The sequence below is a fragment of the Phycodurus eques genome, chromosome 23, assembly GCF_024500275.1.
Source record: "Phycodurus eques isolate BA_2022a chromosome 23, UOR_Pequ_1.1, whole genome shotgun sequence".
Lineage (NCBI taxonomy): Eukaryota > Metazoa > Chordata > Actinopteri > Syngnathiformes > Syngnathidae > Phycodurus > Phycodurus eques.
Genome location: NC_084547.1, coordinates 2,952,785 through 2,974,633, shown reverse-complemented (window position 1 = coordinate 2,974,633; position 21,849 = coordinate 2,952,785). Strand labels below are relative to the sequence as shown.

The following is a 21,849-nucleotide window of genomic DNA, read 5'->3' as shown; positions in this document are numbered from 1 at the left end:
ATTTGACCAAGCAATGGAGCTGTATGCCTTTTTTATGCTGCATACATTTTTCTGTGAAACGGGAGCTTCCGTGGTCGTCTGTATTTTGATATTTATTGGAAATGCAGCCGCACGGAGCAATGTATGACAGGGGGACAAAAAGAGAACAGAAGAGAAATGGGGAAAAAAACAACAACAGCAGATTGAACATATCCGACGACTACAGCGTTACATAGGTGTGGCGTTCTTATCTGTGAAGGAAGGAGGAAATGGACGGGACAACCATTTCCAGGAGTCACCAGCCTTGCGAGTACCCTTTAAGTGCAGTTCGCAGCTCCGCAAATGAAAAATGTTCATGATCATTTTTCTTTTTTTTTTAATTAAACACAAAGATAATCAGTCTGCTTTCGTGGAGGACGACAGAAATCGGACAATATTTACTGTTGAGAGGCTGAAATCAGAGGAGTTGGACAATTTCAAGCGAGACCACCCTCTGACTGATTCATCGGTGATCAAAATAAGTCGATTAATCGTTGGACCTTTGGTTTGTACTGTACTGTAACTACCTTTATAGCAGATGCCCCAAAAAAATGGCACCAAAGGACAATTTTTGTCAAAATAATCTCCACAACTCACTTCATAACCAATATGGCACAGAAACAGCAAACTGGTGAGTTTTCAGTGATTCACGGGGGTTACATTTGTGAACTGGCGGATGCGGAAAAAAATATTACATAAGAGATTTTACCATTTTTTTATTTATTTTTTTACCTGAACTATAAATGACTCTTCACTTTAAAAATCAAATGTGGCCCCTGAGCACAAAGTTTTGGGCACCGCTGGCCAAAAGAAGTTTGCACATGATTGTACGTTTCTACTTTTTATCTTTTAAGGAACTTTTCCCCCCAAAATACTGGACGTTTTCTATTGGCTTGCATGTATTTTCACAGGTTGCTCCGCCCTTTCCCGGCGATCGGCCGCTCTCGCTCCTCCCACAGCGTGAGCCCGTCGCAGGCGCACACTCGCTTGGGGTTCTGGAAAAGGCCCGCCGACCTGGCGATGATCCCGCACGCTAGCCTGTCCTCCGAGAACACGGGAGAGCCGTGAGTCAGCGCCAGCTTGAACCTCGGCCGCAACGGCGACTTACCTGGCGCCCGAGTTTCCCGTCAGTTCGGAGAGCGGATGGCCGCCGCGGCCCAGGTCGTCCGCCCCGGCGTCCACCACCAGAGACCGTCCGATCACGTCCCGGACCTGCGGCGGGGTCACCGACACCATTGTAGACAGACTCCGAAATTGTACACGTGCGTGAGTGCGTGCGCGTACTTTGAGCTGACTGTCCTCCAGTCTGAACGACGCTCTGCCATCGGGTCCGGCGAGAATATTTCCCAGATCGCCAACATGCTGCATGACAACAACACGCTTTGTAAAAACCTCATTGCCGCCAGACTTTACACCGATCTGATCGGCATGATCGGTATCGGCCGATCGTTAGCATGTGATGCTGATCGGCTTTAATGTCATAATTGACGTCAATGATGTCATTTACTCCGTGTCATCGTGTACAGTATATCAGAATTCAAAAGCTAGTTTATTTGTAGCCTTGTCGCGTGTCTTTTGACGTAGTACTGTAAATATCCAACAACCAATAGTTTTTTTTTTTTTTTTTTTTTTTTATAAACATGTCGGCGGTGTGGGACAGACAACACGTAATGCCCGGATCAGACTACAAGACAAATACAATAAAATCTTGTATTCCTATACCACCGCAAGCTAGTGCTAGCACTAACGGTTGTACGTAAACATGTCGGCGTGATGTCAAATCATGCTCGAAAGTTTCGGTGCGTGTGAAGTAATTTAATTACCAATAAACTAATTTAATTACAGTAAGTTAGCACCCATTATTTCTGTCACCTTGTAATGTTGGTTAGGCCTGACTGATTAGTATACAGTACACAAGTACATACAGTAAATGAACATGTCATTTAAATAGACACATTGCTCCACCTTGTGATCGGATCGGTGATCGGTTATCGTTTTTTTTTTTTTTTTTTTTTTAAACTCGCTGATGGGTGATCGGCCCCAAAAATCCCGATCGTGCAAAGCCTACTATTTGGTAATTAAAATAGGTTGAATACACTCCCTCGCTCACTCACTGTCATACCCGCTCAGAATCTTGTGGGCCACCATGGCGTCTTCCAAACGGGTTGTAGTGCTCGCCGCAGCTGCACACAGACGGTTGTCAACGTCATTCAGGCCGGATTTACGCTGGAGCGTTCAAGTGTCACGATCCGCATACGTCGCCCTCGAGCAGCACAATTCAGATATTCCTCTCGGTAGGGTGTCCCGTTCGGGTTACCTGAGGCAGTCCTCGGTGAGGTCGCCGAGCGCGTGCACGTGGAGGCCGTGGGCGCCGGGCTCCAAGCCGTCGACGGTCCCGTCGATCAGGCAGCGTTCAGCGGACAGCTGCAGGAAGCGCACCACTCCTTGGACCTGCCCCCACTCGCCGGCCAGCATCGCCACAGCTGCGCCCAAATCTGTCAAATCCACGCCAGGCTTAACCCCTTCCGCTTTTTTTCTAAATTGATTTATTTTTAATTTGGCTGTCTTACATTTTGCGGCATGAAATTTGGCAGGAAACTTTTTTTGGTGTTTTTTTTATTTTCCAACGATCCAGAGAGTTTAACTCTTACATGTCAAATCAACAAACAAATCATGTGCTAGTGCGACTGAAAAAGTGGGTTGCACCAATGCGACTCGTACTTCTTGCACAACTTCCGATTTTGGGATCAAATTATTCAATTAGTCATTGACCAAACTCCTACTGTTTATCAGATGGGGGGGGGGGGGGGGGGGTTATGTTTTCTTTTATTTGTGGAATAAAAAATTCAAAAAGTCAAATAATTAACAGAACCTTTACAGAGTTAAAGTTGTGAAAATGACATGAGTAGTTTGTTTGTGTGTGTATATATATTTTTGTCACAAAGGTATCCAAAGGGTAGTGAATTTGAGGAGGTCACCAAGGTCAACAGTGGCGGGAGGGGGGGTGTCACCTCGCTCCTCTAAGCTCCCCATGCCCTTCAGCACGGCCCGACGGTGGGTGCTTTCGATCAGGGCCTGCACCTCGCCGCTGCTCAGGGTCGTCTCCACCAGGACGCGTCCCTCGCTGACGTCCACACTGACTGAGTGCACGCCTGCCAAGGAGAAAACTTGGAAGAATTCAACTGCATCTTTTAAAACGCTCCGAATAATTGTCCATGTCGGCATATAGCGAGGTTCTTAAAATGGCAGGGGAGACTTTTCTTACAATGACTTCCTCAACATCTGGAGGGAAATATTTAAATATGCATAATGCAGGCAGACCCCAACTTTGCGTCTCACGAACCACTCGGGGCCCGGGCACCCCAGTTTGACAAGTACTGATGTGCAACATAAAAGATTGAGAGAAAAGCCGTTTTCTGACCTGCTTTGTGTTCAAGAGCAGCTCTGACTTGATCTCGACAGCCCTCGCACGTCATCTGCACCGCGAACTCCAGCTGAGGAAGTACAAACCCCCAAAAATGAAACGCTGTTTTTAGCCGCTTGGCTAACCTGCTAGCCGCCAGACTGAGACATTTTCTACGCTTAATGACAATAAAATGTGCTCTTGTCAAACCTTTGCTGGCTTCTCCGCATCCATGGCGTCTGTGCGAAGGCCGCTTAAAGTATTCGGTAATCGCGATAAGACAAAAAAATAAATCAAGAAAGAAACTAGTCCTTCCGAGTTTCATAAACTGATGGCGCCATCTTGGTGAGGAGTTGATGAGGGTTTCCGTCAAGCCGCCGCCAGTGTTGGTGAGGGCTCGATGCGGCCTCGTCAATGTGTCATGACCGCCATCCAGTGTCCATGAGACGACACTGCAACTCCTTTCCTTATAACACCATGTCGGAAAAAAGAGCATTTTCGTTCGTTTATGGCCATTGGACCCTTTTGGTTCAGGCTTGAAATGATGTAGCTTTGAAATGTGAGGGGAAGAATTATCCCCAAATTACCGGATTATTATTGTTGACTGTTTGTACAAAGGGATGTGGCGTGGGCGTGGGCGGGGGGGGGGGGGGGGGTAGTCCCCCTCAGCATCCAGAGGACGGCGGGAGGAGGCAGCGGTGGGTGCAAATCAGGGCGATGACAAAGGTGGGTGTCGGCACGCTCGTGGTGGTCTGTTGTTGTGTTTTATTTTTTTGAAATTCCTACGACCCGAATGCTTATTTTCTCCATCACGTCACATGTCAATTCGCAAACCACGTCAGATTCTGGTGCGTCCAGATGGACGCGGGTTTTAGCGGCATTTGGGCTGCATTCCAAGGGCTTTTGATCCGCAATTGCAGATTAAAACGGTCCGCGTCCCTGGATCGGGTCCGCCTGCTGCCCTACGAACACGATGGTCATGGTTTTTTTTTGTTTTTTTTTTTGGATGAAGCACATAACACGACTTTGGGGCCCGACCGCACGACCGGAGCATCACCTGTGCTCGCTGACTTGGCGTCCACAACGTGGCCGATTGGCGTCTGACCATCCGGGCGTGAATTTTGTCCTACGGCGGCTCCTTGTGAGTGTCTTCATTGTTTGAGACTGAATTTCGTGTTCTATAAACAGCTCGAAGCGCATCGACAACTGTGGCTCTCCCTGCCCACGTGCAGTGAAAATGACAGTTTGTGCAATGCCTGACATTGCTTTGTGCAAAATTAACCGCATGTACTTAACATGATATCCACCCATGTCGCTGATGATGCTTATGTGTCCTCACGTTGACGGGGTGGGCCCAAAGCCCACCTGAAGTCACATCTCGCTCGTGCCCTCATTTCCTGCGGTGGCAGCGGGAGCGACGCGGAGGATGAGGATGTCGCAGAAGAAAATCTTGCTGGCCTTCAGCGCCGTCACGACGGTGACTCTGCTGATGCGCTGCGGCGGCCGTTGGAGCCGGTGAGTGAGGAACCGGGTGCGACCGGGGCGAGGGGGGGAAGGCCCGAAACACATGACCCGGGTCGGATCTGTTCTCGAGTGTAAGAATGTGTGAGTCAGAATTGCCTGTAGATGCCACAAGAAAGGCATTTCAATTCCTGTCTTCTTATTTTTTTTCTAATTTAGCTCATCTCCAAATGACCTGGCCCATCTGTTCGATTTTGCTTTGCTCTTTGTAGGACCGCAGACCGTCTTCGGTCCGACTGCCCCGCCCTTCGCCCCCATCCCGCCGCGGGTCCGAAGGCCAAGCACACCAACGTGGCCTTCCTGAAAACCCACAAGACCGCCAGCAGCACCGTGCAGAACCTTCTGTTCCGCTTCGCCGAGCGCAACAACCTGACGGTGGCGCTGCCCACGCAGGCGTGCGGCCACCAGTTCTGCTACCCGAGACCCTTCGACGGCCACTTCGTACACCCGCACACGCTGCCGCCCAACGTCATCGGCAACCACATGCGCTACGACGCCGCCGAGCTGCGCCGCCTCATGCCCAACGACACGCGCTACGTCACCATCCTGAGGGAACCCGCTGCCATGTTTGAGTCCCTGTTCAGTTACTACAACCAGCACTGTAAAACCTTCAAGAGAGTCCCCAAGGGCTCGCTGGACGCCTTCTTGGAGCGGCCTTGGCGCTACTATCGCCCGGAAGACCAGGGCTCCATGTACGCCCGCAACACGCTGACCTTTGACCTCGGGGGCGACAAGGACCACCCCGCGACGGACGCGGCGTACGCGCGCTCCTTCGCAGCTGAGGTGGAGCGAGTCTTCTCCTTGGTGATGATCGCCGAGCACTTTGACGAGTCGCTGGTTCTCCTGCGTCACATCCTCTCCTGGGACCTGGACGACGTGGTCTACGTGAAGCTCAACGTGCGCGCGCCCGCTTCCAAGCGCCGCCTGACTCCAGGCCTCGCGGGAAAAATCCGCACGTGGAATTGGATAGACGCGCACCTCTACGATCACTTCAACGCTTCGCTGTGGCGCCGGCTGGCGGCTCTGGGTTCGGCCTGCGTGGACCGGGAGGTCCGCCTGCTGCGTGTCGCCAAAGAGAGGCTGCTGCACGGCTGCTTTGGCGGCCGGCGGCCTCTTCTCCGATTAGCGGGGCAGATCCAGAACAAGGACCTGCGGCCCTGGCAGCCCAGCGCCAAAGTCGGCATCATGGGCTACGACCTCCCCGCCAATCTGAGCAGCGGGTTCTCGAGCTCCGCAAGAGAACTCTGCCTGAAGCTCGTCGTGGCCGAGGTCCAGTACACGAGGATTCTGCTGCGCTCACAATCCATTCGGTACCACCGGCCACGACTCTCGCTGCACTCGCGCCCGGTTCCGGATGCTCCTACAGGCCCGACCACCGCGTCAGGACTAAGATCTCTGTACGACCGGGCCTCGTAACGCAGGGGTTCTCAAACTTTGAAGGTCCAGGTACCGCTCGCGGGATCCGCTTTATTCGTGTCGGTTAGATTGACCCGAAGCGTAAAGGAATAATGAATTTATTGTGTTTGTTTTTTATTACACGCACACGCACGCGCGCATTATCGCACACCCCTCACATTTTTGGAATTTTGTAAAATATCTTTTAATGGGACAACATTGAAGTAGTGAAATGACGCTTCGCTACAATGTGGTCAGCGTAAAGCGTCGATAACCGTAAATAAACAGCCATTCATGAATCAACCGCAGGCAACAAAAGTGAGGCCACCCCTAGGAGAAAATGTCCAAATTGGGCCCAAAGTGTCAAGATTTGGATTGGCCAATGTTTTCCGGCACATTCACGGCCGTTTGTTAACGTTATTTTGTGGGGACAGGGAATTGTCCTTTCGTCAGTGTTGTCCCATGAAATGTTTATTTCTTTATTTTTTTAAATTACAAAATTCTGAGGGGTGGACTCACTTTGTGAGACACTGTACATACATATATATACACACATATTGTAAATTCATAAAACAAAGTCTATTTTTGATGGGGAAAAGCACACAAACACGTTTCGAAACTGTGAACATTTCATTTCCGTTGAACGGATGAGACTTAACGTGAAGTCGATCTTTGTATGTCGTCGCCAACGGCTGCTTTATTTCTCAGGTTCGGTCCACAAAAACAAGGACCCATTGATGCAATCATTCTTGCATCAATGGTTTGTACTGAATGTCATGATTTATTTGAAAGGTAAGCACGTTGTACGAGCTGGACTGCGCGCGCTGACCCAAATCGACTGACAACTGTGATGAGAAATAAAAGAGAAATTCTAAATGGTGGCGCGCTGAATTGTATTACTCGTGGGGACAAACAGCTACAGGGCCCTTAAAATGGATATCAAGGATACCGAATAGTTGCTCAAATGGCTTTTCCATCCAACCATCGCCAACAACAACACGTCGGTCGTGTGATTTTAATGTCACGAACACAGAAAACATGACAACTTACAGTAGCTTCACTTGTGCAACTCCTTGAGAACGACAACACGACGTCAAGAGCGCCCGCTTGCGGCCATGGAGGTAGACTCACCGATCAGTTCCGGTCTTCGTCACACTCTGCAGATGCTGTTTTTTTTTTTTTTTTGTTTTTTGACTTTGGTAGAGTCCGTCAGCTCGGAAGTGAAACGCGTCAGCGTGGCTTTTCTTCGTGATTCCACAACACAACAATAAGCAAAAAAAAAAAAAAAAAAAAAGATTTTTCAAAAAGCCCACCAGCAGCAGCTGGAAAGCTTAGCATATCTTTGCACAGCTTGTTTTTCCCGCTAAGAAGTTCAGTCAGTCAAGGCCGTGGCCTTTGAGACAGGAGTTCTCAAACTTTTTGGGTCCCTCATAATCCTAACGCCGATGAAACATTACCACCACTTGAAACCCCTAAGCGCCATCAGGAATTAAAAAGTGGCCTATTTTATTTTTTATTTTTTTGGGATGGGGGGCCAAATCCAGATTTTTGAGAATCATCGTATTTTACAAACAAAAAAAAATTAATTAAATCCATCTTTACAAGAACAAAAGATGTATTTGAGTGGTAATCTTACGAGAATAAAACCATTTTTAGAAAAAATATTAACAGCCAACTAAATGTTTACTGGGGGAATAAAGTCTTATCTTAACAAGTCTTATTTTCATAATATTGCGCCTTTATTGACTAAAGGCAGGGATTGGTTTCTTACATTTGTTTTATTGGCGGGCCGGTCCCCATTTGTACAGTAGGTATGCACTTTTTTGAGTAAATGACACGAAATAATAATCAGAATAATTTACGGCAAATTGTTTTGCAAGCTCCGGCGCGGAGACCCCGGTTTGAGAACCGCTGGCCTAAGACAAGCCAAACACAGTCAAGCGGGCTAAGGGTGAGACGGGGGTCTGCGTTGTGGCTAAAGTGCTGGGTGACTGGAGGTCCCATTTGGGGTGCTTCCAGTGGCTCTCACAATCCAGTGGACTGAATCCTGGGCTGGGTGGGACTTCCTTCCTTGCCTGCGGGATCGACAAATAGAGCGAGTTAGGGACGAAGGGCGGACGCGCAGAGCTGCCGCGTTGCTTTCGGACCGCCGCGGCTCACCGTCCGCCGAGCCGCGGTCCGGAGCGCGGCGGCGGCGGCGGCACGCCCGCTCCTCCTCCTCCTCCGACGGCTCCCGGAGCGACGTCAGCAGTTTGCGGTGCTCGCCCTCGATGTCCTGCAGAGAGAGAATTCAGTGAAGATGGCCGCCGACGGTACACACGAGTCCACTTGTCGACGTTTCGGTGCGTGACGTCGACGAGTCGCTAACGTGTTCGAAGCTCGAGCGGCAGCAGCGGATGAGCGCGCTGCGTGAATTTAGTCCGTCCAAAAAAATATCAATGATGACATTTACGTGAATTCTTTTTTGGGCTTGTTCCGTTCGGGGTCACCACAGCGCGTCATCCTTTCCGTTAAGTCTGTCTGCCAATAGATGTCCCAAATTACGGCCATGTGACAAGACGGCTGCCCGCGAGCTCACCTTGAGCTGACGCAGCTTGCTCATCAAGTTCTCGATGGTGTGGAAGACCTCCTCCACGTTTTTGATCACGTGACTCTGCCGCAACGCCTCCTCGCCGCACCCCCCCGACACGTCGCTTTCCGCTTCTCCGTCCGCCGGGTCGGCGGCGCTCTCGCCTCGCCGTTCGGGCGCGACCAGGTAAAATACATTTTCTGTTCAAGATCGACAACGACCGATCAGACGACAACGCCGCGTGGGCGGGTGGGGGTCGACATTACCGTGCGCTGCGGCCGGTGACGACTGCTCAGATTTTGCCGTGACATCATCAGCGATGTCGTCAGGGACAGAGTAAGAAGAAGCCGCCGCCATCGCTAAGCAAAGGATATGTGTGAGAGGAACAGCAGAAATGTTTTTTTTCAAGAGTTACTGGATCGATATCTCGCCAAACAGCTTTACCCGTTCTTACGACCTGAGCGCCGTCGCACGGCGGCGCCTCACGTCGGTCGCCGCGGAGATTCTGCGCGTCGGCCGGGCTTCGCAAGGCGGGGCTCCAGCCGTCCTCGTGGGCGTCGAGGAAGAGGAGCTGCCGCAGCGTTTCCACTGGCGGGGTCAAAAAAAAAAAAAAAACATACATAATTCAAATTGAAAACGAAAGCCTGTTTACAATTGGACTGGGCGATACGGCCTGAAAATCAAATCTCAGACTTTATGCATAAAAATCCAATTTCCAACTTTCATCAATTTCGCTAAGACAAAAAGCAAATCATTATTTAAAACGGGTTTTTTTTTTTTTTTAACTTGCATCAACTCCCATAAATAATATTGTGAATTTGTCCTATTTACCGTCCTGCAACGCCGCATCTGCCACACCCACGCCGTGTCCTTCATGGCGGTACAGTTCTCCCGACCGGCCGCAAGCCGCAGAGACGGCCGCGGCGTCGTTCCGGGCCCTCGCGGCGTTTTCTGGAGAAAGTCAAGTGTCAGCGTGCGCTGCGGCTTGCGGGGAGAACGGGCGGAGCGGCGTGTACCTGCGTAGGCGCAGCCCGCACCTGCCACCGAGGATGCAGCGCCAAGACTGGGAGAGCTGGTGGTGGAGGGGGAAGAAGAAAAAAAAAAAAATATATATATATATATATCCTTGGCAGATGGTTCACCATGTTTATTTCTCCAACAAGCGGCGACGAGGTGAATTGTGAAAGCTGTTGGTTGCGCTGGGTTTCATTTCAAAGTATCAAAGTAAAGAGCGCTGAACACTTTGGTTGTTCAAAAAAAATGAGCGCAAATGTTGGCCCTTGGGTCAATCATATGAAATCCCAGAAGAATTATGTCACTATGTACAAAATCAACTAAGCAATTATTTAATGACAGAAAAGGATTATTTAAAAAAAATAATAATAATAAAAAAAAAAATACATCACAGTCCATTTTCATTCAATAATTTTCGGGAAAAAAAACAGTTAAACTGACGTAAACAAATAGGAGACTAACCAGGACGTGTACTCACGCAGTGGCCGCTGAGCCGTAATTGCTCGGGCGTGGGCTGGCAGCAGAGGCGACGGTCTTCTCCAAAAAGTCCTTCCAGCTGAAACGCAAGCACGTGTCACGCTCTGCTGAAAACACACGAGGCCGAGTTCGGAATCGCTCCCGAAAACACAGCGCCCCCAAATAGAGTGACTTCCTCATTTTCTAGCGCTGTTGGAATGTGTCGTGAGCAGAGCGCTCTCAACGCGTCCCGCGACGCATTCTGAAAAAGCCGAGGGGAACGAGGGCGGTCGCGAGAAACATCGACTCTCGTCGCTCTCGCTACATTGCCGGTTTTCATGTTCTCAACATACCTCTCACGATAAACGAGAAATCATTGAATAGCAGGGAGTGGAGAATGAGTGATTGATTCCAGACGCAGACCCAAAGTCGGGGAGGTCGGTGACGAGAGCTCACGTGTTTTTCTCCGACGCCGTCCCCGCCGCCAGCTCGTAGATCTGCCTCTCGGTCGCGCTGATGACGTAGAGCGCTTTGTTGTCTGCGGGGGCGGGAATGAGTTGACAGCGGGGGGGCGCAGGCGCGGGGCCTTTTGCAACGCGGCGCCGAGCTCACCTGTGGCGACCGAGCGCACCAGCAGCGAGTCCAACTTGACCAGCGGGCTGTCTCCGCCGCCCCCGCCCAGCCAGCGGGACGGGTGACGCAGCAGCAGACGCTCGTCGGGGCCGCGCTGCAGCAGCAGCAGGCAGTCGGACAGGAGCAGCGCGTGGATGTCTGACGGCGGCAGCGTTGCAAGAGGGAGGAAAAATGTCGGGTGCGTTTCTGGTCATTCTTGACACCAAATTAAATTACCCTCAATATTTCCCAGTTCAAATTCCCGACTGTTAAACTCTTCATTCACCAAATTAGTAGATGGTTTTATGTCTGTTTGCTGGCCCCAATTCAGAGCCAACCTTGGATTTTTGCAAATTCTTGTTATTTCCTAGATTCACGGAACTTTGCAACCTGAGCCGGCGGGCACAACGGGGGCGCCCACACCGGTGCGGTTTCGTTCTCGACTGACCTAACTGCTTGTCCTTGCTGACTTTCCAGACGAGCGGACCCTCGTGGATCATCTTCTTGGTGCTCAGGTCCAGACCCTGCCAACAAGCCGGGAAGTGAAACATGCCGACGGGCCGGTGGGCAGACAATCCGAGATTGTGGAATTTATTTTAAAGCGATCTGAAGGTTTACAAATATTGTAACGTCCATGCCTATTTCTGTTCGTCGACGAGCCACAGCTATGTTGGGTTAGTCACAAGATTACCTTGAACTGTGGCGCCACATCCAGTCTGCGTTGGTACTTGCTCAGATGGTGGCGGTCTTCAGTCTCCCTGACCACCTCGTTGACCGCCTGCAGGATTCCACGGCAACAGGCCTGCGCCCGCTGGAGGGCGGGAACGGTCGGCGGAGGTGTCTTGGTGGGAGGGGGTAAAAAAAAAAAAAAAAAAAAAAAAAAAAAAAAAAAAAAAAAAAAAGCGAGCGTGGTTGGTACAGCTGTGTGCGCAGGTGATGCTAAGCGTGGTCGCGAGCGCGGGCGCTCACCCTCGGTGTGCTTGATGATGTTGTCCAGGAGAAGCGGGTACTTGGTCAACCTCTGCGTTTCGGACACCAGCAGGTCTCTGAGCTGCAGACGGCGACAGTGGCGACTCGCCTCGCACTCCTGCACGAGTCACAGCGTCACACGAAGCGCGGCGGCCGTCTTGGCACGGGGGCCGGAGGCCGACCTGCGCCTACCTGGACAATGTGGGTAAAGCGGGGGTCTTTGCGTTGTTTGCTCTTAATGAGCTCCAGCGCCTGAGACTGCTGCCTGCACAGCTGGGACGCCTGCTCCTGAAACTCCTCCCCGGCGGCACCCTCAAACTGGACAAATATACATCAGCACAAGCGCACGCACACGTGGAACGACGACAGTAATCAAACATCTACGCACACAATTTTCTGGACAATATCACGAAAATATTTGCTGAAAACCGCATCTATTAGCTCCTATCTGCATTTAAAAAAAAATGTTACGCTCTCTCTGCAACACCAAAAGACGCCACCTTCGATCGCGTCATGTTAGCGGAGTAGCGGCTAGTGTTAGCCACCAGCTGATAGCCAGCCGGACATTTGGAACATTTCGTATTTCGGGGGCGTCAATCACTGGCGGATATCGGGCTCACCCTCGCCAACACGACATCGCCGATGTCTTGAACGATGACGGACTCTCGCCGCTTCCTCATGGCCTCGCACAGACTGGCTGAAGAGCAAAGCGCAAACGCGTTGACGCTGGCGGCTCACGCCACGCGGCGACGTCCCATGCCGGCGGCCGTACGCACCGTGCAGCTCGTAGACCTGCGGCAGGTTGGGAAAGATGCAGGCCAGCTCGTCGGCGCTGAGCACGGCTCGCATCTTCTGGAAGAAGACCTGGTCCAGGACTCGGAGTGTGCGCAGGTGCGACGCCTCGGTCGTGAAGAGCTCTGCCAACAACAACAAAATGTCGCTTTACGCGAAGGCTCTAACGCATGGGAAACTTTTCTATCTGACATGTATTTGTGGCCCTTATAAGCAATTATAATACAGTATGAACCTTTTACGGGGGAGATGTCAATTATTTGCCGATTTTCACGATTCAAGGCAAGGCTACTCGAGTTTATGAAATTACTCGAGAGCAATTTCTTCAACGACACGGCGGCAAACTGCGTTTCCATTCGCACCGTATATGACCGCCTGGCGCTCCACCTCCTTCGGGCCGAGCGTGGCCAAGAGCTGAGGTGGCACAGTCTCCTGCCAGTTCTGACCCTCGCACGCCTCCTCCTCGGGGGCGCCGGCGTCCAGCAGCAGGGTCAGCGGCGACTCCGTGCTCCTGTGTCAGAGAATTTTTAACGCCGTCATTCATCTGTAGCGGGCACGCGACTGGCGAGGGACGGCGTCGGGTGTCACCTGCGGATGGAGCGCGGCGTGTACGGCGGTGTGGGGTTCTCCAGAGATCTGGACGTGAACGGAGACACACGTGACACGTCAACGTCAAGTATTCACTGTGCTTCACCTTTTTCCCACATTTTGCTGCAGTACACCCTCAATTCAATTCATCGATTTAGAATAAGTCTGCAACAACATTTTGGAAAAAGTGTAGCGCTGTGAATACTTTCGGGATGCGCTCTCGTCAGCCAATCGCGCCCTACCTGGCCGAGCTGCCGGACGCCGACGACGAGGCGCTGTGCTGCAGTCTGAGGCCTGGCCCGTCCCTCTCCTCACCGGGGTCCTCCATGTCCACGTCGCTGCGAGAGCGGGGGACGGACTCGCCGCATGACGCGACGCCCCGCCGCCGACCTTCGCCCTGAGCCTTCAAAGACTCGCTGCGTGCCAGACGCACGGAGGCCGTCGGGCTGCAACCGCACATCATGTCGCACGAACATCATCGACCCGTCGAACCCGTCTCGCGGGCGGGTGTCGCGTGTCCTACCGGGCCACGCAGTCTTCACCCTGCCCGCCGGACAACGCCACCTGCGGGTCGCCGCCGTCCTCGGCTCCGGTCTCCGAGTTGTTCTCAAACTGCTGAATGATGTTCCTGACGCTTCCTAGTCGCACTGTGCAGACGCGTACAAAAACGCAAACACGCACAAAGCTGCAGTTGCTTGTCAAGCAGGACGACGGTTCACGAAAGGAGACAGACTCAAACCAGCTGAAGTCACAACAACAAACATGGAGGTGAAGAAGAGACAGAACAAAGATAAAGGAAGCGGGGCTGGGACATTCATCAAGAAGGTCCAGTTTATTGCTCAAGACGATTTGATTTTGCAGCTTTTCCAGCTTTCCTGGTTCAAAGTTTTCATAAAACGGAAGCTAGGGATTTTATTGTATTCCCCCCCCCCGAGAAGCAATTATCATCATTTTATATGTAAAGAAATCATACTTGAAATGATTTCTTTCAGTTGGTTGAAGATAACGCTTGGAAAAAAAACAAAATAAAGAAAGAGTAAAAAACTGTTCCAGGAAGACGGCACAAGAGGGAAAAAGTACCTTCGGCAGGGGACAACGGGACATGGAATGCTATGAAAGCAAAAACAAGCCAACAGAAAGCACAAAATGTCAAAAGTCAAATCATAGAAATAACACCAATAAGAAGTAGTTGTCCATCGATGCTAAAAATACGATGACTGTGTGCCTACTGGACTGCGATGCGCTCCGAGGTTTCCCGATGTACTTCAGGATGGGATTCCTCTTCTTGTCCTCGCCGTCTTTCTCCTTCTTGGCGCCACTCAGCTGGGGAGACGACGGCAGGCATGAAGCAGCCGCGACCAGCGCGCTCACGTCGGCGTTTGCTACCTTTTTCGTCTTGAGGAACGTGAGCCACTTTTCCTTCTCGGTGCTCAAACCGGGGAACGCCTTGGAGTCTCGCAGCTTGACGCCGGCGTGGCGCAGGTACAGAAGCACGGCCGACGCCAGCGGGGAGCTGGGCAAAGAGGGGACGCTGCAGAGAGGAGGCGACAACAATAGGCTCGGACTTTTGTATTCTTGTTTACCTTCTGTCCTCTTCGTGCTTGCACCTGTGGCGGGAACACAAAGGCAGACGTTAAGGGGCAGGAGAGCAGCTCAGGTGTGGGGAATGAGTCCGCAAGTTTCAAGTCCGACTCATCAGGTTTCAAACCCCCCCCCCCCCAATCACCTCTGCAATGAGTTCAAGTTCAATGCGGACTTACAGGATCTCCCAGAGGGCGGTGACCTGCTTGTCCACCACCTGACGCTCTTTCAGCGGGTCACCGTCCAGCAGCAGCAGGTCACTTTCGCCAAAGAGCGCGCCCAGGCCCATCATTTGCTTGTTCCTGTCCAAAATAAAACGCCAGCTTGGATTCGGCGCACGAGAAGGGCGCTCACCGCTGGTGCCCGACGTACCTGTAGTCCAGAAGCTGGTCCTGGATGTGGGGGAGCACCTGCTGCTGCAGCTCACACAGCGGCCCGCGGATGTCCTCCTGAGAGTGTAAGCGGCTCTCTGGCAGGACAAAAAACAAAAACAAAACGTGTTGAGGGAACCCGCCGCCACAACAGGAGAGAACACGACCGCCTCTCGCTACCGTTCTTACCGATGTCTGTAAGGTAGTCTTCTGGTACTTTGAGCTTCAAGGGCTAAAACAACATTGAATGCAGTGTTTAGTAGTGACAAGAGCTGGGAGGCTTATCAATTTTAATGATTTTTCTTTTTCTTTTTCTCAGATGGCCACACCCCCAAAAAAACACAAAGGCTGCAATGGCATTTTTCAACTTGGATTTATAAAACACGCTAAAACAATTCGATTGTCAGGTGCTATCGCCCAGCCCAATTAGCGAGTCGAACATCCTAACGACAACAACATGGCGGCGGTACGTACGGCGTCCGGATCGAGGAAATGGGAGCAGATCTGCGGAGTCAGGGAGCGGGCGTCTTTGGGCGCGGCGCCCAGGTAAGCCTCCACCGACAGGTAGAAGAGCTGCAGTGCACACAGACAACGTCAAGGCACGTATTGTTATATGTTGTTGTTGTGTGTGTGTGTGTGTGCGTGTGTGTGTGTGTGTGTGTATATATATACACACACACACACACGCACACACACATATTAAAAAAAATAATAATAATAAGGCAAGCAACAATAACTGGGCAACTGACCAGCGGGTTGGGGTCCAGAAGCTGCGTGAAGACGTATCTAAGGAAGATGGTCATGTGGGCGGGCCGCAACTTCAGCAGCTCCATGTCCTGGAAGGGGCCGTCCATCTGCATTAGTGGGTGGGAGTGGAGTCAAGTCATTATCTGGGTTAAGCAAATCATAAGTCAGACAGTCTCGCTCAGTGTACCCGCACATTAGCTGCTTTGTATTCTGTATCACTTGTGTTCGTTCGCTGTACTAACACGTTCACATATTATTTCACTCATTCACTGCCAGCCTTCCCAGTGAACATGGATATTTGACTTCTAAAGCCGTCAATGGCAGTGAATGTGTCACTAGCAAGTAAATACCAAGTCCAACTCTTAGACGAGTCTTTTGTCAGTCCAAAAATTGGTGACTTAAGTCGGACTCGAGTCAGGTCACATGACTCGAGTGCCCCATTGCCGGCCAATGGAAAACTGGAGCTGAGAAACGCTCACCTCATTGAACACGTAATTGTCGTCTTCCTCGTCTTCCTCCTCAGGCCCGATGATCTGGGCTCTGCCGCTCTGCCAGCCAACACACACACACACACACACACACGCACAATTTCCAGCTCAAACAGTCAGGAATGTGAACTTGGGTAAGCATCAGGAGGCATCCATCGTGATGATGATAACGATGGAGGTGAGGAAGGTATGCGGCGAACAACTTTTCGACTTAACACTCGGTGAGTGCGTCGCAATTGTTTATTTGCAACGTTTTTGAACGAGGAGGGACAAATGCTTGGAGAAATGACATGTTCTCTTGTCGGTCATTTGACGCAGACCGCAATTAGAAATAATGTGGCACAAATTCATTGTCAGGAGCAGAATTATTCTTTGTACTTAATGCCCCCGCCTCTCTCGCTTGCACCACATATTTGTAGTGACATGCAAATACGGACAGTAAATCAATCGAAAACGTTGCTCTTTACTTGCATTTCTCTTGTCAGTGTTGTTATCGCCAGGCTAAGGTTGGTATTTGTGAATTTATTTCATAAAACCCTGACTGTAGCTTGCGTAACTTTCAGGACACGTCCTAAATGTTCCAGCAATTTGGTCATTTACCAAATGCATGATTCTTTTTTAAAGCTCCTGCTCCACTTATGACCCAATTGTGGAAAGAATAATACAACCTTTTCCGATTAGCCAGGTCATGAATTAGCTGTTACCACTCACTCCACAGTGCTCATTTTGGACAATTAAGATCCTCGATAATCTGGACGTGCGAGAACAAATTCTGGGTTGGGGTCGACGCATTAAAGAGAGAGGACGGTTGCAATCAAGCGACCCGAGACGCACCCTCCGTCTGTCCGAGCAGGTCACGTGGCAGGAGGTAACGTCACAGCAAACAGGAAGTGCTCACCGAATCGGAGAGGGTGTTGGAGCTCTGCCGGCGGTGTAGAAAGCTCCGGAAGGAAGATGAGGGGGATGAGTGGGGACTTTCAAAGGCCTGGGAGAGACGGGGAGGGGCACAATCACAAACATGCCAGGGTGCGAGGCGGGAGAACGAGAAGCGTACCTCCATGTCGCCCTCGCTCGAGTCCAGCGACAAGCGTCCTGCTGGAGGAGGAGGAGGAGGAGGAGGAAGAGAAGAGGACGAGGAGGAGTTTTAGCAACAGTTACTACTTTGATGCCTTGACCGCTCACACGAGGACACGAACCTTCGCCTCCCGTGACGGCGCGGTTGACGCATTGCGACCGCGTTCCCTCCTGGAGGCGCACAAAAAGGCAAAACGTTTGTTGGGAGAAGGGCGGGAGACATCGACGGCTATCACAAAGGCGCCAGCGGGCATCCTCACTGCGTCCTGCTGAAGCTTGACGCGCACTTGACGGGCTCGCCTCTTGGCGCTTTCGATTCGCTCTTCCAGAGACGGCGACGGATTCCGCGACTGCTCCTCCATTAAGACCTGGAAAGCGCACAGCAACGCAGGGACTGACGCAACCCTCCGCCGTGATGTCATCGCCGCGTGCGGCTTACCTGCAGCTCCGTTTCTTCCTGGTGCAGCATCTTCCGAAGTATCTGAGAGGCGTGCTTCTGCACCTCGGGGTCCTGCAGCGCAGATATTTGACAGCGTAAAATTGCGATAAGGAAATACATAAAATCGAGACAAAAACGCTGAAAATGTTATGTTATGTTGTAATGTGTTCATTTGTATTTTAAAAAAACCTGGCACTGACCTGGAGCGGTTTGGGTCCAGTGATTCTTTGAGAGGGAGTGCCGCTCAGTCCTGACAGTGAAGGTGGTGGGGGTGGAGCCTCAACGCTAGTAAGCATCCTCTGATTGGGTGCGGGATCAGCGGGGAAGGAGCACGGCGAAGGGGGCGGTCCTTGCAGGGTGAGCGCGACATACGTTCCAGCTGTGCCACGACGTGGACAAAGCACATCAAGACGCATACGAGGTGTTGAACAGACTGGTTGACACGTGGAATTTATCGCTACGCAACGACGATTAGCGCTTGAACTCAATTCATCGTGAATCACTTCGGCATGAGCAAAGAGGACGGCCTTGCTGCCTAATATTATTTCAAACGACGACAAATACTTTTATTCGCGACGACAGTGCACTCACATTTAATGAGTTTCACCACCTCCTGATGGGACATGGAGGACACGAGCGAACCGTTCACCTGGAGCGGGACAGAGAGGAAGTAAGCGGTGACGAAGCGCCCCATTGGCCGTGTGCCACGTGGGAGTGCCCACACCTTTATGATTCGGTCTCCTTCTTGGACTCCGGCCTTGACGGCTGCCCCGCCTGTGAGGAGGAGGGAGAGGATGAACAGACAAACGCTGACTCGGCAACCAATACCGGCTCACCTGCGTCTGACAGAGTCTTGTAATGTAACAGAGTACCAATACTCTACTTCCTGTTACTGCACTTACATTGGTTATATTTCTGGCAACTTTCACACTTTCGCCACTGCATTTCCTCAAAGCTAGTCCACATTGATGGAATTTAAGGTGGTATTATTATATCCTTTCAGATACTTTACACAAGACTGGTGTGACTCACCTGCCCGCACATTCTGCACCAGCTTCACCCGCTCGCCGCACACGGTGAAGCCGAAACCCAGCTGGTCCTTCTGCACCACCACGCATCTCTGGACCGAGCCGCCGCCTGACAGAGTGACGCGCGGACATCAAAAGCGACATCCAGGACCGCACGGCGGGGATAGTACCGCGTCAAAACCGCGCTCACCCGCGCGCTCGCTGGGGACGTCGGCCAGCGGGTCCCTCTGCTGACTGGCGGACGACTTGCGTTCCGAGTCCCCGGTGGTCAGACTGCTGAGCCTGCGTTGACGGGCAAAGAGACGGGTGAAGATGAAGACGAGTTGCCAGATCAGGGGCACGCGCGGAGAACTGGGAGCGTCCGGCAGAGAGAAGAGGGCGGGGCACGCGTCACAACTGACAACTCACCAAGCGGCGAAGGGGCTGAAAGCGTGAAGAGGCGGAAAGCGATTCAAAGGGAAAGAGAAAGAAGACGTTCAGATGCTGCTGTTTCATTTGAAAACCCACTTCCATGAACAGGTTTTTCGTTGTTGTTTTTTTCACGCTCGGTTGCATTTGAGTTGCTCTCTCGCTCCTCGAGCCAAACGTCTGATGAGGGAAAACTAACTAAAAAAAAAAAAAAAAGACTGCTGCCCTACACACACACCAGCGGTCCCTAACCAGTTTCACGTAACAGCAATATTTCGACATGTTTGATTCTTCGTCAGTATCGGCCTACCGCTCTGTGTGCACGTTACCTGTCAAGGGTGGAGGTGGGCTGGCGGACACTCATGTCTTCAGTCAGTGAACTGCTGCTGTCGCCTTCCTCGTCACGGCCATGTTCCAGTCGCAAACAGCTCCGTTTCACAACGCTGACATGTACAACCTGCTCATTTTCCTCTCGGCACTCTCGCGCGGATGCTCGCGCTCGTATCCATCATCCATAAAACCAAATGCTCGTGTCCACATATGTCGCAACACTTTGCCGGTCAGTAGAAAGGGAACACCACATTGCTTAAAACTTCAACATGTCCAAGCGAAGGCTCGTGAGCAAGATTATCTCGAGGAGCACGCTGCAGCCCAGCGACTTCCAACCAGTGCGCGGTGGGAAACGACCCAATTCCACATAATTAGCCTGAAAATTATTTTACTGACAACATACAATGCATTTTATTTTCATCCATCTACGCCAGCGGTGTATAGTGACACGCATAACAATTAAATGTTCTTCCACTAGATGGCGGAAGGTACAAAATTAAAGTGCGTAGCCACTTTTTGTGCCTTTCATGTTTGGTAAAAGGCCATGATCATTTTTTTTTCTCATGTAAAATTGGTGCCTTGGCAGAAGAAATGTTGGGAAATTACAACAGACACGCGAGAAGGTGGACGTCTACTGCTAGCTGGCTGCCTGGCAGGTGAACCAACATTGGCCGCTCCTTATGTATTTACAAATTTAACGCGCAAAAATAACAAATTAGGCGCAATTTTATTCAGAATTGAACAGAACGTTGGTATGGCGTTACCGGGCCGACGTTAGCTTAACGGCTCGGTCGACGTCGAGTGTTGTGGCCGCCCAAAGCGCCCCATTCTCGGGTTTGCCGAAAGCTAACACGGCGCTCCCGTCGGAGGTCGCGAATAACAATTAAAAAATGCGAACGAGTAATGTGCGGGTAAAGTGCGACTCGGCCACAGTATAGGTGCTTTATGAACGACAACTGGGCCAGTGCATTCACTACTGCTGGTGCAAATCAACAAGAGGTTAAAGGTGCATCAATGCTAGCCGGCTAGCAGCCATTCTAGCCGAAATCCGCCTCGGCTACACGTCCCCACCCACCCAAAAATACACCGACGTCTGCCTTGCGTGCTTCGCCAATGCACAAGGTCCTCGCCGTAAGCACCCAAAAAGCCACACAAATCCCAGACGGTGACCGAATGAGGGTGTTGTTTTGTTTTGTTGTTGCTGCTGCTGCTGCTGCTGCTGCTCCGGGGCATCCGCGGCCATGTACTTTCTCTTCCTGCCCGAACGCAGCGCCCCCTCGTGGGCAGGCGTCTCGTGTGTTTCAAATGTGCATTTTGGAGCATTCATTTGGAAAGTGGGAGTTTGAAAGTTATGTCTCCTTCTCCACTCTCTCACCCCTTTATTTGTTTTTGTTTTAAAATTTCTTGTGTGTGTGTGTACAATTGGCCTTTATTCATATAAAGGCATTAGTTTTTTTGGAACTTCACTTTATGTATTTTTGGGTTTCGAGTAGTTCTTTAGTTATTTCCTAAGCATTTAAATAGTTTTAATTTTCTGATTATTTCTTGTGTATTTTTGTTTTTCCATTTAGTTTTGAAGTATGAAGATTTTTATACATTTATTTTTTTATTATTATGGGCTTTATATATTTCTGAATTTATTTGTTCTTGATAGTTTTTTTCCTCGTGTTAGTATGTTTTTAATTCCGTTTTTATTTTTTGTTTCTGTTTCTTAGTTTTTTTGGGATACTTATTTTAAAGTTACTTTTTTTCTATGTAATTTCACATAAATTCACATTTCATTATTTTATTTATCAATTGTGATTTATACATAATTTTGACATCTTTACTTATTCTTGTAATTAAGTCCGTTTTTCTTTTCGGGATTTTCTTCAAACTGACTTCATTCTTTTGTTTTATACCATTTCTTCATATTTTAGTATTTGTGACTTTTTTTTTGCCAAGCTATCTTTGGATGGGGCTCAGGATGGTTTTGTACTATTTAAAACCAAGCTAATGCACCCATACACAAAATAATAACCCATTCAAGTGTTACATTTATTTGGT

The 21,849-nt window shown here is 50.6% G+C and overlaps 3 protein-coding genes across 5 annotated transcripts; 1 reads left to right on the top strand and 2 right to left on the bottom strand.

Moving 5' to 3' along the window:
• Positions 1 to 76: 76 nt before the first annotated feature.
• On the bottom strand, positions 77 to 3,768 carry LOC133397755 (copper chaperone for superoxide dismutase-like). Of its 2 annotated transcripts, XM_061669030.1 has the most exons (8): positions 3,632 to 3,768; positions 3,440 to 3,512; positions 3,030 to 3,170; positions 2,336 to 2,513; positions 2,141 to 2,201; positions 1,303 to 1,380; positions 1,127 to 1,230; positions 77 to 1,056 (listed from the first exon to the last, which is right to left on the bottom strand). In XM_061669030.1, the coding sequence occupies exons 1-8, from the start codon at positions 3,653 to 3,655 to the stop codon at positions 924 to 926; spliced, it is 792 nt and encodes a 263-aa protein (XP_061525014.1). In that variant the 5' UTR covers positions 3,656 to 3,768; the 3' UTR covers positions 77 to 923. The 2 variants fall into 2 exon arrangements, with proteins under 2 accessions (XP_061525014.1, XP_061525013.1); XM_061669029.1 differs by having other exon boundaries at positions 1,127 to 1,380.
• A 326-nt stretch (positions 3,769 to 4,094) lies between these two features.
• gal3st3 (galactose-3-O-sulfotransferase 3) lies at positions 4,095 to 7,213 on the top strand. 2 transcript variants are annotated; one of them, XM_061668998.1, is made up of 4 exons: positions 4,095 to 4,147; positions 4,434 to 4,562; positions 4,831 to 4,936; positions 5,155 to 7,213. In XM_061668998.1, exons 3-4 carry the CDS (start codon positions 4,848 to 4,850, stop codon positions 6,356 to 6,358), a joined length of 1,293 nt encoding a protein of 430 aa, XP_061524982.1. In that variant the 5' UTR covers positions 4,095 to 4,147; positions 4,434 to 4,562; positions 4,831 to 4,847; the 3' UTR covers positions 6,359 to 7,213. The 2 variants fall into 2 exon arrangements, with proteins under 2 accessions (XP_061524982.1, XP_061524981.1); XM_061668997.1 differs by having other exon boundaries at positions 4,434 to 4,936.
• Positions 7,214 to 7,493: 280 nt separating this feature from the next.
• On the bottom strand, positions 7,494 to 21,281 carry arhgef11 (Rho guanine nucleotide exchange factor (GEF) 11). Its single transcript, XM_061668996.1, is given in 43 exon segments — positions 7,494 to 8,412; positions 8,498 to 8,612; positions 8,916 to 9,106; positions 9,173 to 9,265; positions 9,351 to 9,494; positions 9,738 to 9,857; positions 9,923 to 9,978; positions 10,399 to 10,476; positions 10,833 to 10,914; positions 10,989 to 11,147; positions 11,437 to 11,512; positions 11,680 to 11,814; positions 11,816 to 11,829; positions 11,958 to 12,075; positions 12,150 to 12,275; positions 12,578 to 12,654; positions 12,734 to 12,874; positions 13,112 to 13,260; positions 13,338 to 13,385; positions 13,580 to 13,783; positions 13,861 to 13,984; positions 14,418 to 14,447; positions 14,567 to 14,660; positions 14,724 to 14,850; positions 14,921 to 14,944; positions 15,098 to 15,220; positions 15,291 to 15,387; positions 15,479 to 15,521; positions 15,764 to 15,862; positions 16,039 to 16,143; positions 16,516 to 16,584; positions 17,423 to 17,509; positions 17,579 to 17,619; positions 17,721 to 17,769; positions 17,859 to 17,966; positions 18,038 to 18,109; positions 18,238 to 18,416; positions 18,629 to 18,686; positions 18,762 to 18,811; positions 19,070 to 19,174; positions 19,256 to 19,347; positions 19,474 to 19,488; positions 19,803 to 21,281. Coding segments are annotated over 43 exon segments (4,002 nt in total). The 5' UTR covers positions 19,838 to 21,281; the 3' UTR covers positions 7,494 to 8,362.
• Between the last annotated feature and the right edge of the window lie 568 nt (positions 21,282 to 21,849).